This window comes from Gymnogyps californianus, chromosome 9, assembly GCF_018139145.2.
Source record: "Gymnogyps californianus isolate 813 chromosome 9, ASM1813914v2, whole genome shotgun sequence".
Classification (NCBI taxonomy): Eukaryota; Metazoa; Chordata; class Aves; order Accipitriformes; family Cathartidae; genus Gymnogyps; species Gymnogyps californianus.
In genome coordinates this window covers 8,102,165-8,118,157 of record NC_059479.1, presented here as the reverse complement: position 1 = coordinate 8,118,157, position 15,993 = coordinate 8,102,165, and the positions used below count along the sequence as shown (strand labels likewise).

General features: G+C 46.1%; 1 protein-coding gene across 2 annotated transcripts in view; it reads right to left on the bottom strand.

Moving 5' to 3' along the window:
* FGF13 (fibroblast growth factor 13) overlaps positions 1–15,993 on the bottom strand; it is a 117,017-nt gene that overhangs the window by 53,441 nt on the left and 47,583 nt on the right. The window contains exons 1-2 of one of the 2 annotated variants that reach the window (XM_050901691.1): positions 6,567–6,753; positions 4,446–4,556 (exon numbers count right to left, since the gene is read on the bottom strand). In XM_050901691.1, the coding sequence (XP_050757648.1) occupies positions 4,446–4,556; positions 6,567–6,753 (298 nt within the window). Of the gene's footprint in view, positions 1–4,445; positions 4,557–6,566; positions 6,754–15,993 lie in introns of those variants that run through there. The other variant, XM_050901692.1, reaches the window with a different exon arrangement.

Here is a 15,993-nt window from a genome sequence, read left to right as displayed (position 1 = left end):
AGCAGGCAGCTGGACCTCCAGCTCCACGGGCTGCCCTGGGTTAACCTGAGCATCTCAGCCCCATGGCTCGGTGAAGAGGGGGTGCAATGGGCTCTGGGGGGGCCAGCAGCCGAGGGGCACGCTCAGGGCTGGGCTGAGCCTGCCTGGCTGCGCCGACACGCTACGAACTACGGGTGCTCTGCTCTGAGGTTGGGGCACCTTTGGGCGTTGAATTTCCTACAATGGTCGAACATAGCAGAGCAGGTAGAAATATCCAGAACTAATAAATAAATGTAGCAGATCATAAAATCATACCTGTGTTTTTCTTTCCCTCTCATACACACAAGTGAACATACAGACACAAACACACGTGCATGCAGCCCCTCATCACACTCGCCTCAAGCACAGAATCAACAGAAACGGCTTTCTCTTCACTAAAACAAAATCCTCTAATTCTGTGCAGTTTTTGGCAAACAAAACTTAGATTTTCAGTAAGGGAAGTGCTAAGGAAAATGGATTTCTCATTCATTCTATCAAATGCTTGAATTCATCTGGGGGAGAAAATATTCCCTCTCTGACTCAGTAAATATTCCCTTGGAGAGCCCTCTTTTGCGTTTCAACCCCAAAAAGCAGCATCTGATCTCCATGTAGGCAGGAAAGCACAATTTAAAGCTCAGTATCCAGGCAGAACCTGGAAGTCTCCTTTGAAAGGTGCTTTCTTCATGGCATATTTACAAGTAGGGCAAGCGTTTGGGTATTTTCAGCACAAGGGTACGAGTATGGGGTCCACTGTAAATAGTGCCACAAACCTGTCAGTAGACCAGCTGAGGACAGGGCAAAACCTGGGACAGTTCAGAAGACACAGCTCACAGCCACAAGCCACAGAGAGAGGTTTTAGTGAGTGATTCCCGGCTGTGCTGTCCTTGGCAAAGTGAGCAGAGATATGAGGCTGAACGACTTCTGCCAGGGGAGGGCTGGGGCACCCACTGCGATGGGTGCTCAGCTGCTTCCCTCAGCAGCTGAACATGCTTCCCTGCCATAAACGTACATGCTCTATTTTGAGGCAAGATGAGGGTTGGGCACACTCAGAAGCTGGTTTAGACATCGGTGGGATTAGCAGCTGCTGTGGTACAGACTGTCGGAAGTTGCAAAAGGGCTGTGGGGGAGTAACGCTGGCTCTGCTGCCGACTGCCTCTGCCGAAGGAGAGAGGGACCGGCCGTTGGAGGGATGCACAGTCAATCTGTCCTATGCCAGCACGGCCAGACACACAGCCTAGGCTGCCCCAGCTGCCGCCTCCAAGGCGAGGGGACAGTGGCAGCGCACCAAAAAAGGGGACTGTCCCCTTTAGCAGCAGCTGTTGCTCCCACGGTCCTTGCACAGCAGCAAGTCCAAGTCCGGCTTCTGCAACAGTGAGTGGCCTGTCCATGACCAGCAAATGCTGATGGGGCCAACAGCAGAGCCACGCAGCCCCCTTCTCTGCAAGCCCCCAATGCCATGGACAACAGGTTTGAGATGCTATCGCATTTCTAGGGGTTGACCCTCATGTGGGCAGATATGACAGAAAGGGTGGCAAAAAAGCCACAGGAAAATAAACTGCTTGCTACTATGATCAGTTTGTGTTAGCATAAAACAATGCAAAGTTATTTGCATCCTAGCCTTTCTCTATTACATTTGTGCTGTTCAAAATAAGGATATAATATCCATCGTAATGAAAAACTTCGCGATGCCTAAGGGAGAGATGATCTTTGCTATGGCTCTTGTGCAATACAAGCTGACAGAGAATTAGAGCTGCAAAATAAGAGGCAGCAGACCACAGCTGGATTTATGAACGTATACATGACTGTGAGGTCTGTGCCATCCTTGGCTTGGCCACCTGGACCTTCGTACGCTTTCTGCAGGATATTGTTTCCTATATTTCCTTATTTTATCAGTCTTGAAATCTCTTTGTCTTGCCAAAATTGGGGAATAAATTCTGCCTTGATTTAAAACCTTGCCCTATTTAATACATTTAATGAGGCGAAATCTGCTTCTCAGCCAGGAAATCCTTTCCAAGAGGCACTTCCTCCAATTACATGGACTCTTGGCTAAAACCAAGGTCTGGTGAGTGCTACGGCTCCTCAAATCCATGTTCCACTTCCTGCCTAAATTGTGCTCCAAAATCTCAGCTTTCTTTTAAACTCCCTGCAATTGTGGATGCAACCTTGTTTTTGTGAACCCTGCGTGCAGCAGTGGGTCTGCAGAGCTTGAAATAATTGCTCCCAAGTCAGGAGCCGAAGGGGATCTTCAGGCAAATTTCCCACTCATCTCTAGGTAGCAAACGATGGAGAAGGTGGACTCCTGGGCCCAAGATGCTGTCAGGAGCAGAAGACAGCAGCTGGCTATCGGGGGCTGCAAGCTCTCCCCATCTCTACTGTAAACAGGGAAGACAAAAAAAGTCCCTCTGCATTTAGAGGGGGCTACAAGTCCTGTGGCTTCCCTGCAGTGCACGAATATCGGCTAAATAAGAGATGTGTCTGCAGATATTGGAAGAAAGGACTTTAGAGGGCCTGATCTGCTTAATATTCAGGTAAGCAAGGCTTTGGGGGAAGCCCCTTATGTGGACTCTGCTCCACAGCACAAATCAGTCTGTCTTACTAGCTCCATTAAAAATATTGCATTAAAATAAATTCAGGACTGCAGGACATTCAGGTCCATACACTTACCTTACATAAAAGAGGAATATATACAAAAGCATGTGGTTTTTTATAAAACCCTCCTCTGTTCTGAACACTTAGATACAGCAGCCCAGCTGCAATCATTTCTGGGATACTTCCATATTTAAGTATTCAGCATTTTGGAAGGCTGGTATCCAGCAACAAGGAGTTTTTATGATTTGCTTTGTAATCTATCAGGTTATGGTAAATTTAAGGACACAGTGAAAACAACGATATCTTAGAATTTGTATTTCCATAAATTTTATCCTGTTTCAAATCTCAGAATCCCTATTAGAGGGATTCCAAGCAAAGTATTTGAATGAAACAATCAAAAAAAAAAAGATGCAATTTCAGATATTTGCTCTGGTACATTAAAAGTTTATAACAATATCACGTTTTGATGGAAAAAGTAAGGTTCACCTATTTCTTCTTCTTTAAGATAATGAACAGAATTACCCTGACATCCTGAACGATCTGTACTGACTTTTTAAATCATAAATGTTAGATCGTTCACCTGAAAGAAAAGCAACATTTAAGGTCCATAAGGATCATTCTTAGAGCAGATTTTGTGGCTGCACTGAGGAGAACTCAGTAAGATGGCAGCAACCGCTCAGCATTGCACTGATACGGTCTTCGTGCCGCCTTCTGCGCGGGTGAGGACAGGACCTGGAGCCAGACCTCAGGTGTCCCTACAGATCCTACGCTTGTGCTCTACTCCAAGGCCAGCACCTTCAGTGGCTGCAGAAGAGACCTCCTCCAGCACCGTAACCGGTTCCCTCCTCTCACTCAGAAGTTAACACAGGGATGCAAAAAGGATTAAAGAGGGTGCAGGAAAAGAGTGGGAGCAAGTGATCGGACAAATAAGATACGATAATTCCTACTGCATCTAGTGCTTACTCTGCCATATTCAAGTGCCCTGTAAAATGAAACCACATTTCACCTGCAAATGCTTTTCATATGAAAAGGATGGCACTTAAATCAGGGCTTTTTAATAATTAAAAAGGAAGGTCTGCCTGTTGATTTTACGGTTTGTTGTCTAAGTGGCCTGAAATACCTTCTCAAACTCCTTGTGTCTCCTAACTCTTTTTTTCAGAACAGAAACATAATTTAAGCTAAACAGTACATCTATGTGAAACACTTAAATATTTTATTTACACACACCAAATCTACGCTGTAGTCATCTTCTCCTGTTTTCTATTAATTCTCAAAGTTGTAAAAAAAAACAACTAAAAACATCCAAAGCTTTTTCACAGAAAAGCTGAGGGAAATCTCATTGAAAGCTGAGGTATAATTAAGTTTAGAAGGGATAAAAAATAATAATAATAGGGAAATATGAACTTTAAAATGATGATGAACTATCCCTGTGTGAAATAACACAGCTCTGTTTGAATGAGCCCCTGTTTAAGAGTGGAGATAGCGTTATTCTATTTCAGGCACTCTGAGTAGGCGAGCAAATTTTCCCTGTTGAAAAAAAATATCTAATAAAATCCAAAGGACAGCAATGAACTTCTCTAGATTACCATGGAGATAACATTTGCTTTGTTTGTCATATGTGTCATCATTACCTCCTCTAGTTCATTATTTCTGTACGTGATTTTTATTTGCATTTCTTTCAGACCCGGTAAGTCTGAAAGACTTCTGCGCTGTGAGCACAGCGTTAATGCCGCTTCCACTCACTCAGTCATCCCAGGACAACAATTTTGAACGGACCTATATGGGAAGAATGAGACACCACAATTCACAAACACACCATTTATTCTCATGTCACTTACTATAACTACTGTCCTCCTCTTTTGTTCCATCAATTGTTCCATCTGCTTGCAACTGCAAGTGGTATCCTTGCCTGCTGTATAGCTTTGTTACTATACCTTTAAGCTGAGGCTCTGTAAAAAAACAATAGTGAGATTAATGTGGGAAATCCTGATGTGCCGTTCCAAGCGAGCAGGATGCTAAAAACAAATCTCCGGGTTTCTTCTCAAGGCTGAGATATGAAAAAGACTCAAAACAAAAGCAGGGCAACTAGCTTTGCAACACTTTTCCTTCAGGTTGAGATCAAATTTATGTCTATGAAATCAATTGCCAAAATGATTAAACGCCACTTTCAATTGCAATGTAGGTAGCACAGTAAAATCTACTTCCAGTGAATACAAATTCCGACAGTGTGCTTCTTGGCCTCAGGAGCTCAGCCCTATCTCATTTAAGATTAGAAATGAGCTGGCAAAGAGCGTATTCCACCCTTTAAAAAGGTGTGAGCTCTTAAATGGAGAGCAAAAGAGGACTACTACGATAGTGCTAATAAGAGCCATAGTGACAGTTGAGAGCCTAAATATATAGCAGCAAACGTTTAGCACAGGAACTGCTGCAGCTCTAATAAACAAACCCCCATTCCTCACTGCTCCAAAGAGTACAGAGCATCCGAAGTGATAAACTACTCAATGAACATATGGAAAATGGAGGGGGGAACCTTGAAATCCAGCAATGTGTGGAACTGCAAAATAAATATTACCATAAGGGTTTGAGGTAATTACCTCATCAGCTAGAAGAAGAAAGATCAAAACAACGCATAGTTTGGATAGATTTCTTTCTTTCATAACCATCCTCAGATTCACAGTTACAAAGCGAGATATCTCATATGGTTTCAGATCATTCTAGACCGAAGCGTATAGAGTAACAGGATCTGCTGTCAAGTCTGTCATTTAAGGTATCTAGGTAATGCACCAGGGGTAATTGCAAAAAAGGTCTACTTCCACTGAATCCAAATGACATCTGCATTGTAGTCATTTCACACAATTATGCTTGTCAGGAGATGATGCATCTCCACAGCTTGCTCCACAACAACTTACTTAATTCAGACATAACCATACTGTGAAGATATGATGTGTCGTTTCCAACAGCCAATGTCTGGATAAGAGTCCCTGTGTTTGTAATCAAAGATGTTAGGGAGCTCTGCTACTGTACCTCATTTTAGTAGGAGCTGAAGGCAAAAGCTTACAGTAGTTTGCATAAGTATATTAGTTCCTATTAGCAACCTTTAATAAGGGTACTGACAGATGCACAATTCTTATCTACCAACTTTTCTGACAAGAAATTAATCCAACCCCCACTTCGGCTTTTTAGCCATAATACCTCCCAAAGCTGTTTGCAAATTGCGAGCGAGGCACCTCTTCTGTGGCTGCTGAGAAAGGCAGACAGGTTAAGTGGCTAACAGCATCAATGTTTCAGCACAGCAAAGCGATAGCAACATTACCAGAGGGTTTTGCTCCTCCCACATACAAAAAACCCACTCAGATCAGGGACTGAGTCTTCATGCCTGATCTTTTGCACCGCTGACACAGGGAGCACCGCGTCTGCAGGGCAGCTGCACGTATGAGATTCCTAGAAAGGAACAGGGTGCTGAAGCAAAACTCTGGAAGGTGCCAGCAAAAGCAAAAACCCTCGTCTGCAATCAGCAAATAAAGCACAGCACAGGCATTCTGCAAAGCAGGAAGACAAAACCAAATCTCTAGACTGCTAAGTTATTTAACATACAACTGAAGGAGATGTATGTGTGGGAACTTCCCCTGCTAACATCTCCCTCATAAATAAATCACATGTGTTTGTGTATGTGTGTGTGTAACAGAGAGACAGACTACTGAATTACCGGTGCACGGGTGCACAAGTGAGGCAGATAGCAATGGTGTGTGTTATCCAAATAAACCAGATGAACATGAAAGGGGAAGGGACTGGCATGGGCTACCCATGTCTATCAGATCATATAAGCCAGGAGTGGCAACACCTGCATGTTCATTTTACCAGCCCTGAGACACCGGTCCCCCTTTCCCAACGCCTGATGCACATCCCAGTTTGCATTAAATTAAACAAACCAACCCCCCAAAGACATAACCCTTGCCAACCTGGTCGCCTTCTTCGCCTTTTCTTGGAGCCAAAGAGTTTGACCCTGGAAAACACATTCAACTTGTTCTTGTCGCAGCTTCCCTTGCTCTTGCTGGGGCTGTTGACACACTTACAGGCATTGGACTTCTCCCGCTCCCTGGCTTGTCTCTTCTGGCGGATCAGGGAGCTGGCGATGGCTGCAGCCATGGCCGCCACCGCCCCGGCACCACCGGCGGGTCAGGCACGTGGGGTTTGCTCGCCGGCTGCGGGCGCCGCAGCCAGCATGCTGCTCGGCCCGTCCCCAATGCCGGGGACGCTGCCGGGTGCCTTGGCCAACACCACCCACCGTCAATCGGCTTGGGAGCCCAGGAGACACCAGCGGGATGCTCGCACCAGAGCCCCGGGTCAGGATGCAACAGTTTAGCTCAAGTGTTTTTGTCTGCTGAGATCTTCCCCTTTTGATTTTCTGATGCTTTTTTATTCCTCCCAACTTCTGGCAGGGGAAAGTTTGCAGGCAGAGGTGAGCGTTTCTACGGAGATCAAGCAGATCACTTGCAAGACATCCCTCTCAGCTTCTCCAGACGTGCTATTCACATGCAGACATGGCACATCCACTTGGTGCAAGATCATTGCATCTCTCCTAGCCCCAATTTCTCCAGTTAACTTTTCTCCCCACCCGTCCCCTCCCCATTCAAATCCCAGCAAACACCTGTTAGACTCCAGCAGGGGCTGTCCAGTTGCAGTGGTTTTCTGGATCCTTTTTCCTCTTCTCCCTTAAGAAGAGATCCGAAGCAAGTGGTGATGGAGATCACTGGGAGGAGGTGCCGATGCCTGGAGCCTCAGCTGCCTGCTGCTGAATGCCTCGGGAAGCCTCTTCCCCTCTGCTCCTTACAGGTGCCGCTGCCAGCACAGCCTCCCCTCCACGAACGCGTTCAGCTTTTGCGTTGCAACACTTGTCACCAGACAGTAAACAGCCAGAGCTCCCCTGACGCCTGGTCGCCGGCAGCTCAGCGCTGAGACTGCAGCAGCAGTAGTCCTCAGGCAGCGGATGCACACACTCACACACACCCCACGAGCTGTGCGCTGGATACAGAAATGAGGCGACGCAGCAAGCCCCTTTTCATCACCCTCCCCTCCTCCTCCTCTTCCTCCTCCTCCTCCTCTCCCAGGCAAGGCAGCGAGCAGGAGACCTGCCCGGTGGCTCTTTGTGTGGAGAGTTGCGGAGGGGCCCCCGGGGTGCAGGCAGCGAAGAGGCAGGGGCTCAGGGTGGGCAGTGGGAGCTGGTGCACCCCAGCTGCCCACCCTCGCCGGCCCCACGGGCTGTGGGTACCTGCTTTTGGCAGAGCCGCCTCCTGGGGAGGCGCAGACACCCAAACAAACGTGACTGCGATGAGCAAATAGCTGGCACCAGGTTTTCGGCAGCGGAGTGAGGACACCTGGCCGGCAGCAGGAAGGTGGTTCAGGGAGGCAGGCAGGGGGGCAGGCAGGGGAGCTTCAGCCATAGGTCTCCTCTGCCTTGCCCTCATCCTTACAGGATGGCCCCCTCTTCTGCCTCAGTGATTTATTGGAGGCTTTTTGCCTCTCTTGCCTTTCCTTCCCCCCCCACCTGCTCTCAGCTCCAGTTTTCTACCAGAGACGAGAAAATCCTCAGAGAGAGCAATTTCCTTGTCATTGCCATGTTCTCCCTCTTCCCTTTGTTCCCCCACGGTGCCTCTGTGTCGCCCGAGGCCAGGCTCTCATGCCAACTGGGTTTATTCATCCCTGGCTAAGTGGGGGCCAGGCTGCGGTGGTACCAGGGCAGGGAGAAGCAGCGGTGCCACGATGCTGGGAGCAGAGTCTGGGAGCAGAGTCTGGTGTCAGAGCCTGGCACCGCACTGTGGTTAATGTCCTGCACAGCGGACACTGAACCCTGCACACATCCATGCCCCGGGACATAGGAAGCAGGAGGTCTTGGGGGTCCCTTTGCAACCCACGCCCTGCTCTTCAGCATGCTTTCAACAGCTGGAGCCTAAAATAAAGCCAGTTCAGGCTAGAAACAAAACAGAGATTTACAGCCCTGAAGGCAAACAACTATTGAAAGAATTTATCCCCGAGGCAGAGGGGATTCGCGGTCACTTGCAGGCACTGAGGCAGGGTGGGATGTCCCGTGAGCGGGAGGGGGGAGGCTGTGGGCTGGTTCCTTGCAGGAGCTGAGCTCAGCGGGGACTGCGATGGCAACAGGCTTCAGTCATCCAAGCCCGGGAGCTGCGTCCTGTGTGCCCTGGGCCAGCCCCAGGGTTCCCCAGGGGCTATCGAGACAGAACCGATGCAGGTGGGTTAGTGACAGCAACAGATTTCTGATGCACTTTCAGACTCAGCCAGGCTTCTCAGGATACCTGCCCCTTCTTCCTCTCCTCCACATGCCCTTGGCAAAGCCACACGGTCCTCTCCTCCCTCCCTGGGGTTGCACACTGTGGTCCCAGGCAAGTGCAGCAGAAATCGTGCCACCCAATATCTTTACTTCAAAGAGCAAAATTCAAAAGCAGTTTGCTGTACTTCTGCAAACATTACAGTCCTTCTCTGGACTAGAAACAACTTGCAACAGGTCCAAATCTATTTCCTCCAACTTGGAACTCCTGCCCCAATAAAACATGTTGCGTGGCCAGGCCTTAATAATAGAAATGCCCATAACGCACAAGTTTTAAGATGATGTCTGACTGAAAGTACAATGTGTGCCATCACAGCCTGAGACCTTGACAGCTAACATGGTATACTGAAATTGGCAGGCCCACATACCCATACACAATACCTCTTTTCTGCAAGAAGTATATGTACACATGTACACCTACATGTATAGGTATATACACACACTCACCCTTGTTTATGAGGCTCTTCATGGCATCCACATATACATATTAAATAAATACTCCTAATTTCTTATTTGGGTTAAACAGTAGAGCAAAAATAACTGTAATTCACAAGTTCTACCACTACCCTCATCTGCCAGTCCACATAAGACACGTGAAATCCAACCCAAGAGACAGCCAGTTGGATATTATTAGTAATAACTCATCCTACTCAACTCACCGGTAACGTACTATGAATTTTGCCATCTTTCCACTTCCAATACAGTCATGAGTGAGACTTGTTTTTCCTGAGACTCACTCATTAATTTATAAATATTCCCAGTTTGGAAAGCAGCGTTTGATCTTCAGATCAAAGTGAAGCTTCCTCATTGTGATCTGTCCTATAGGTCAGATGACATTTCATTTTCACAATGACTAACCAGAACTCAGAATTCAGCCAACCTTGAAAATCCTGGGGAAAAGCAGTATATAAAAGCAGTATTTAGGATATCTTTCTGCCAGCATTCCAGCCTGCATGCTTAAAATCCATAATGAAAATTCATTTGCACAAATGTTCCTTGACAGATAACTAAAGAGAGGAATAAAAATAGCATATATGCATAATCAGATTTAAGTTTCAAAAAACAGTCCTCCAGGTTTTTTTGCATGATCAACCTCTCCATCTATCGGTACTCCTACAAACATGTCTTCATTTACTATAAATGGCACATGAAAATGAAGATCTTGTTGGGAAAACGTCTTTGGTACAGGACCAGTCTTTGGACTACTTCAGTGTTACAGATATAAAAATCTCAAGGAACAGCTTTATTTTCTTTGAACAGCGAGAGCTGTTCACTCCCCACCATGCTAAAAAGGTAAAATAAAATAAAATAACATTCCAAGTGACTTTTTGAATGTAGAAGACAACCAGACACTCCTTAAACACATGTCCTCTTTCTTTGTGTGTGATTATTGTAATGGGGCACACTTAAAGCTAAAGAGTAAATTGCCAGCCCCATTTCAATCAAGAATTAAGCACCTCTTAAAAAATCAGCATGGGACAGACTTGTACAGTTACTGTCAGAGACAGAGCCATGATCTACCTAGAGCTGGGATTTGACCCAGCAGCAATTCCACTGTTTTGAAGTAGACAAAGATCTCACCCACTTTTGATTTATATTTTTTCCTCCTAGTTATCTGCTGAGTTTATGCTGATTATTTCCATGATTCTGATCATTAAAATACTCTGAACCTCCAGAAGTTGCTTGGATTGGACAAAAGTAAAGCCTGCAATTTGGTACCATGCCCCCCCAAACCAGGACTAGCTCTTTGACTAACACAGGACATGGTTTTCAACCAACACAAAGTGTGCTGCCCTCGCTGCCTGGCTCCTGCAAGAAAAGGCATCAAACCTCCATCATTGGCCCAAACTGCAAGCAGTTGTTGCTGTTTCACCAAATCAGAGGAAAGTGCAAAACTTCTGGTTTTTGCTCCATCCTCCTTGAACCATTTGCGCTGTGGCAGGTCCCAGACCACTGCTGTTTCCCATGAGTCTGAATCTAACCCGAGCGCAAAAGACTTAGAGTAGGTCCTATATAAACAGGTAGATGCTGAGCAAAACAAACGCTGCACAAAAATCGAGACCAGATAAAAAAACCACAAGCCAGCTCCAGACCTCGCTGTCATGAAACAAGCTGCAAGTTTTGACAAGCCGCGGCGGCTTTGCGGCATGCCCGGTGCCAGCTGCAGCCTGCGAGCAGAGGAACTCCTTTCCTCCCACTGCTGATCGCCTATGCTATTTCAGCACATGAATGTCAACAGATGTGATCAAGCGCAGAGCGGCGTGTCAGTGCAGCGTTGCTGTCGGAGAAGGGAACGGGGTGGAGGAGGGACGGCACTTTCCGCCTGCCCGTTCAAGCGCATTGGTGATCGGCACAAGAGCCCAACGCGTGACTTGCCGAGCGACCCAAGCTCCTCTGTACCCTGTAGAAGTATTAATGATTCTCATGACAAGTTGCCATAAATCAGGAACTTAGTGCCAGCACCTTGGGTCAAAATATCCCATCCTCAGACTAAACAGCATGTTCAGTTATTTCCTCTTCCCCTCTAAACAAGTACCAAAAGATTTATAGTAGGTCCTATATAAACAGGTAGATTCTGGGCAAAACAAATGCTGCATGAAAATCAAGACCAGAAGAAAAATCACAAGCCAGCTCCAGACCTCCCTCAGCCCAGCATAAACCCCAAACCACCCGTCTACATTTACAAGCCTGAAGCTGCTTTGGTGTGACAAAAAATTTTCAGCCTGGCATGGGATGCCAGGAGTCCCTCCCAAGGCCCTTTTGTTCTTGCTGGGGTAACATGCTACTGCTGTTACAGAACAAGGAGAAAAAAAAAAGCTTCAGGACTCAAGTCTACGGACTATTTCCACTGCCTACACTCCCCAAAAGTGGAGAATTATTTTCTGAAAAGTGCCACCAGAATTGCTTCTCTCTTCTCAGGTTGAGATAAACAAGACTTCATCCAGTCGGCTATGACACAGCAGCACTGAGGCCCCCAGTGATTTTTTCCTCTTCTAAGTAAACAGAATTACTATTCACCAGGAAACAGAGCTGTTCAGACCCAAGCCCGCATCACTTAGCTCCTCCGTGAAACATCCCGTGGAAATGACTCAGCCTTTCCTCTGCAGCCAGCTCCGCGGCCGGACACAAGCGCTGCAGAACGGCGAGTGTCTGGGGGCTCTCTGCTCGGGGGATGAGCACGCCTTGCTCTCCAGTTCGCTACCCCTGAAAGCCCAGTTTTACCCTAGATATGAGCCAAATTAAGAGTCAGCTAGAGGTTTATTTCTGAGTGCAAGGTGGAAAATGGTGTTAGTGGAAGAGCTGGGCCTTCAGGCACCTCCAGACCAAGAGCTCAAATTTGAGGATATTTTAGTCAACAGACCAACTGGGCTACCTTAAAATCAACCTTAATAATAAAGATCAGCTTCAATAACCAGCTGCAGACCTTTATATGAGATATATTGCTGTAAACAGAAGTATTTTTATGTCGAAAGCATGAGAGCACTTGTAAATAGTGACTTGGATGTTCCTCTGTGTGTCTGTGCCATGGTCCTTTGCAAAAGTGCAAAAAAAAAAATCAAAATAAATTCCTGTGACACCAGTGTAGACATGTCACCTGGACCCACTTTATCTAAGAGCTCAGTCATTGTTGAAGGGATTAGGCAGCTGGTTGATTTTTGTCGTCTTAGAGTACAGAATCATGAATCCCAACATCAGAAGAGACCCCAGTACAACTGGTGCACAGGACTGGATGTGCCAAACCGGCCCCCATCCAGCAAAGCAGAGAAACACGTCCCCGTCTTCAACATGTGAGTCATCTCACTAAGACATTTAAAAAATAATTACGCGCCTGATTCATTACAAAAGGTTCTCATATCCTAATCCTGTTCTCTTAGCAGATCTGCACAAGTTTGCTAGGACAAGGTTCCCCGACTCTGACAAGAATTTGGGCCTCTTCTTCATGACTGACATGCCCCACTAATTGCTCAGGATGGCCATGAGATCTCACATCAAGAACACCAGTTTCCTCTCAGATTCTCAGAGAAAATACTAATGAGAGAAATCCCAGTTCTGCCCCTTCCCAGCTGTGAATTCCGATTCCTTTCCAGCACTGTCTCAGTCAAAACTGGATTTGATCTGACCTGGTGGTGCAGGCATTTTTGGAAAAGGAGGGCATTGTTTGAAGGTAGAAAAATGGAAATATTTTTGCCTAGGTTAATCCATATTCAGCCATCCCAAAATGTCAACCACAAAAGATCGTCTATCTGCTGCATAAAAGATCAGTGCCAATCAGCTAGGAAAGGTCATAGAACAAACAGAAGAGATCAGCTCCCACAGCTCTGCAGGCTCCCAAATTGGGAACACGTTATTCCGGTGTCTCGGGGGGCCCAACCTGAGCCAGGAACTTGCAGCAGTGACCGACCGACTTCTCTCTGCCCACCGCAAAGCCATAGCAAAAAATACTCCCACATCAGTATGCACAGAAGTATCTGTTCATTCACCTCTCAGCGTGATGACTCTCAGAAACATCAATGTAAATGACAGCATATCATCCTTGAAATATTTACATCTCAGCATGGGACACACGAGAAGTGTGGGCTGTATGCCACTGTCAAACTTAACATAAGGCCACTTTACACATGACAAAACACTGTAAATAGTCCTTCACAGACCCAAAGCAAGTTGCCTAGAGATTGTCATATTACTCAAATGGATCTTTTTCCACCTTTTCATGGATCCGATGGTTCATCCTTTGTCAAGAGCTTAACAAAAACAGACTCACTGGGTCTCCAGTGAGTTGGAGCCTCTGAGAGTTCTCCCTCTCCCACCTGCACCCAAGCATTTCTACCAGCTTCTCACAGCCATGGTCCTTGCTTTGCTCGGAAGCTAACTTCTGCCCCATTGCTTGACTTCACATAACTACAGAGCTCAATTTGCTGCAATCACGTGATGGATACCAAGCTTGCTGCTTCCCGTTGCTGTGTTAACGATGTAAGACCCATCTGTTTTCTAATAATGAAACCAAATTACCCGGGCAGGGATCAGAAGAGCCTGGCAATGGTTTTCTGTGACTTTTACCTGCCTGTCAAGATCATGGCACCAAGTTCACACAGACAAATGAGAATGTGAGCAGAGTTGGTCACAAATGAAAGGGGTTTTGAGCAAAAAGTGCCATGTCTTGGATGGAGGCAGGGCTCTCCAGGAGCTGGAGTTAGACCCTGCACTGGGTCAATGCTTCTGCGAAAGTGCAAGTGGGGCCTTCCTCCACTCACTGTTATGGAACTGGAGCCAGTTTACCTGAGCAAAAATACTGGTCTCAGTTTCAGTAACCAGAAGGAAGGTATACCCTTGAGGATTAGGAAAAGGGCCATGAGCCCGAACTTCTGCATTCTGCCTCAGTTCACCATGTAACAATCATGATACTAATAGTGACGTAACAAGACATATCTGACGTAAGTTCAGTGATGTAAAAGTTAGGTTTATCTAAGCTCATCTGACCAAATATCTGGGCTGTACAGCCAAGAAAGAAGAGAGAAAGGCACCTCCAGACAGCAATTCATTCCCATCCAAAAGGGCACCATTATTTTCACAGCTGCATGCAGGAAAACGCTACCTCTGCCTTACTGAGCTATCGTTGCGGGGTGATTCAGACTGTCATCTGCCTAATGCATCTTTATAATAAATAATATTTACCACCATCAAAACTAAGCAGTCACTTAATGAAGGTCCATGTAGCTCAGTGTCTTGCTTCTGGCAGTGCTCAGTAATACATGTGAATATAAAACCAGCCCAAGTAGTCGCACAGTCGCACTTCCCACACACACATACGTTCCAGCAATTGGCCTCATGGCAACTCCAGCCTTGGCAGGAGCTGCTGCTGGCAAGAGCAGAGCAAAGGTGACATCTATAAATCACACAGGGATTTTGAGGTGAAAAATACAACGTATCATAAGTAAACAGAGGGGAATTCATTAGCATGAGTTAGATGCACTCTTTTTGCAAGCAACGCTCACAAGTAACATTGTCTAGCAAAACAGGAATGAGAACCACAAGCCGGCATTTGCTGTATTGGATTTAAACAGGTCTGGAGACTAGAAAAACTGTGTATGCAAATTCTACGTAAGCAAATTAGAAGAAATTCAAAGAAGTCAATTCAGAGAAGGAGGCTAATAGCAGAACATCTGCTGCTGCTCCCAATATTCGCATCAGGCGGCTGGGTACATTTCTGGGGACTCAGACCTCATCAGAAAGCACAGAAAGGTTTTGTTGCTATGCAGAGAAACAATGCTCAGAAATCAGAGAGATAGATATGAAGCTGCCCGAGCTGTGCACTGTTATTCCTTGCTTAAGTCCAGCTGAACTACAATAGGGACACATTTGCAAGTACAGAGACTGGATAACCGTCCAACTTGTAGCTGCATTTCTACCTCTATCGCCAGGAAACTAGCAGATTAAGCTGCAGAAGTAGATACAAATATAATACCATGATTTTAATTAAATTCCCAGTCTACGTGTATGGCCTTCGCAACTCCCTAGTCATACTGCTAAATCATGCTGAGCTAAACTCACAGCAGAGAGACACCATATTTAGCAGATGATGATATATCACCAGGATTTCTGTCCTCTCCCTTCAACCCTCTTCCCTTTGTTTATCATTCTCATTTTCTGACTCTTCTTGCCAGGATCTTCTTTCCTTGTTTCATTAAAAATTACAACATGCTTCTAATGAGCAGGAGCCACAAAACCCATCAGTATCTCAATGTCCTTATCCTTCAGCTGAGGTCAACTTAATCTTGTTTACAAACAAATACACTTAGTTTAGCTTCGTCTACAACACAGCATTCCAAGGCCTGGGAGCTTTTGCTGCGAAAGAAAGGACAAAGAGCAGAATTAGATTCTAAGGCACAGAACTAAGCCTGCTGGACTGTAGGAATTTATCTTGGCTGCTCCTTCAATGTTATCATTTGACCGATTCCACTCAGCCTATTCCATATAACCGTAATGAAGGAAGACCTCCTTGCATTTTCTTGTCTCCTATACGGGGCAGTTATGAGAAGTTA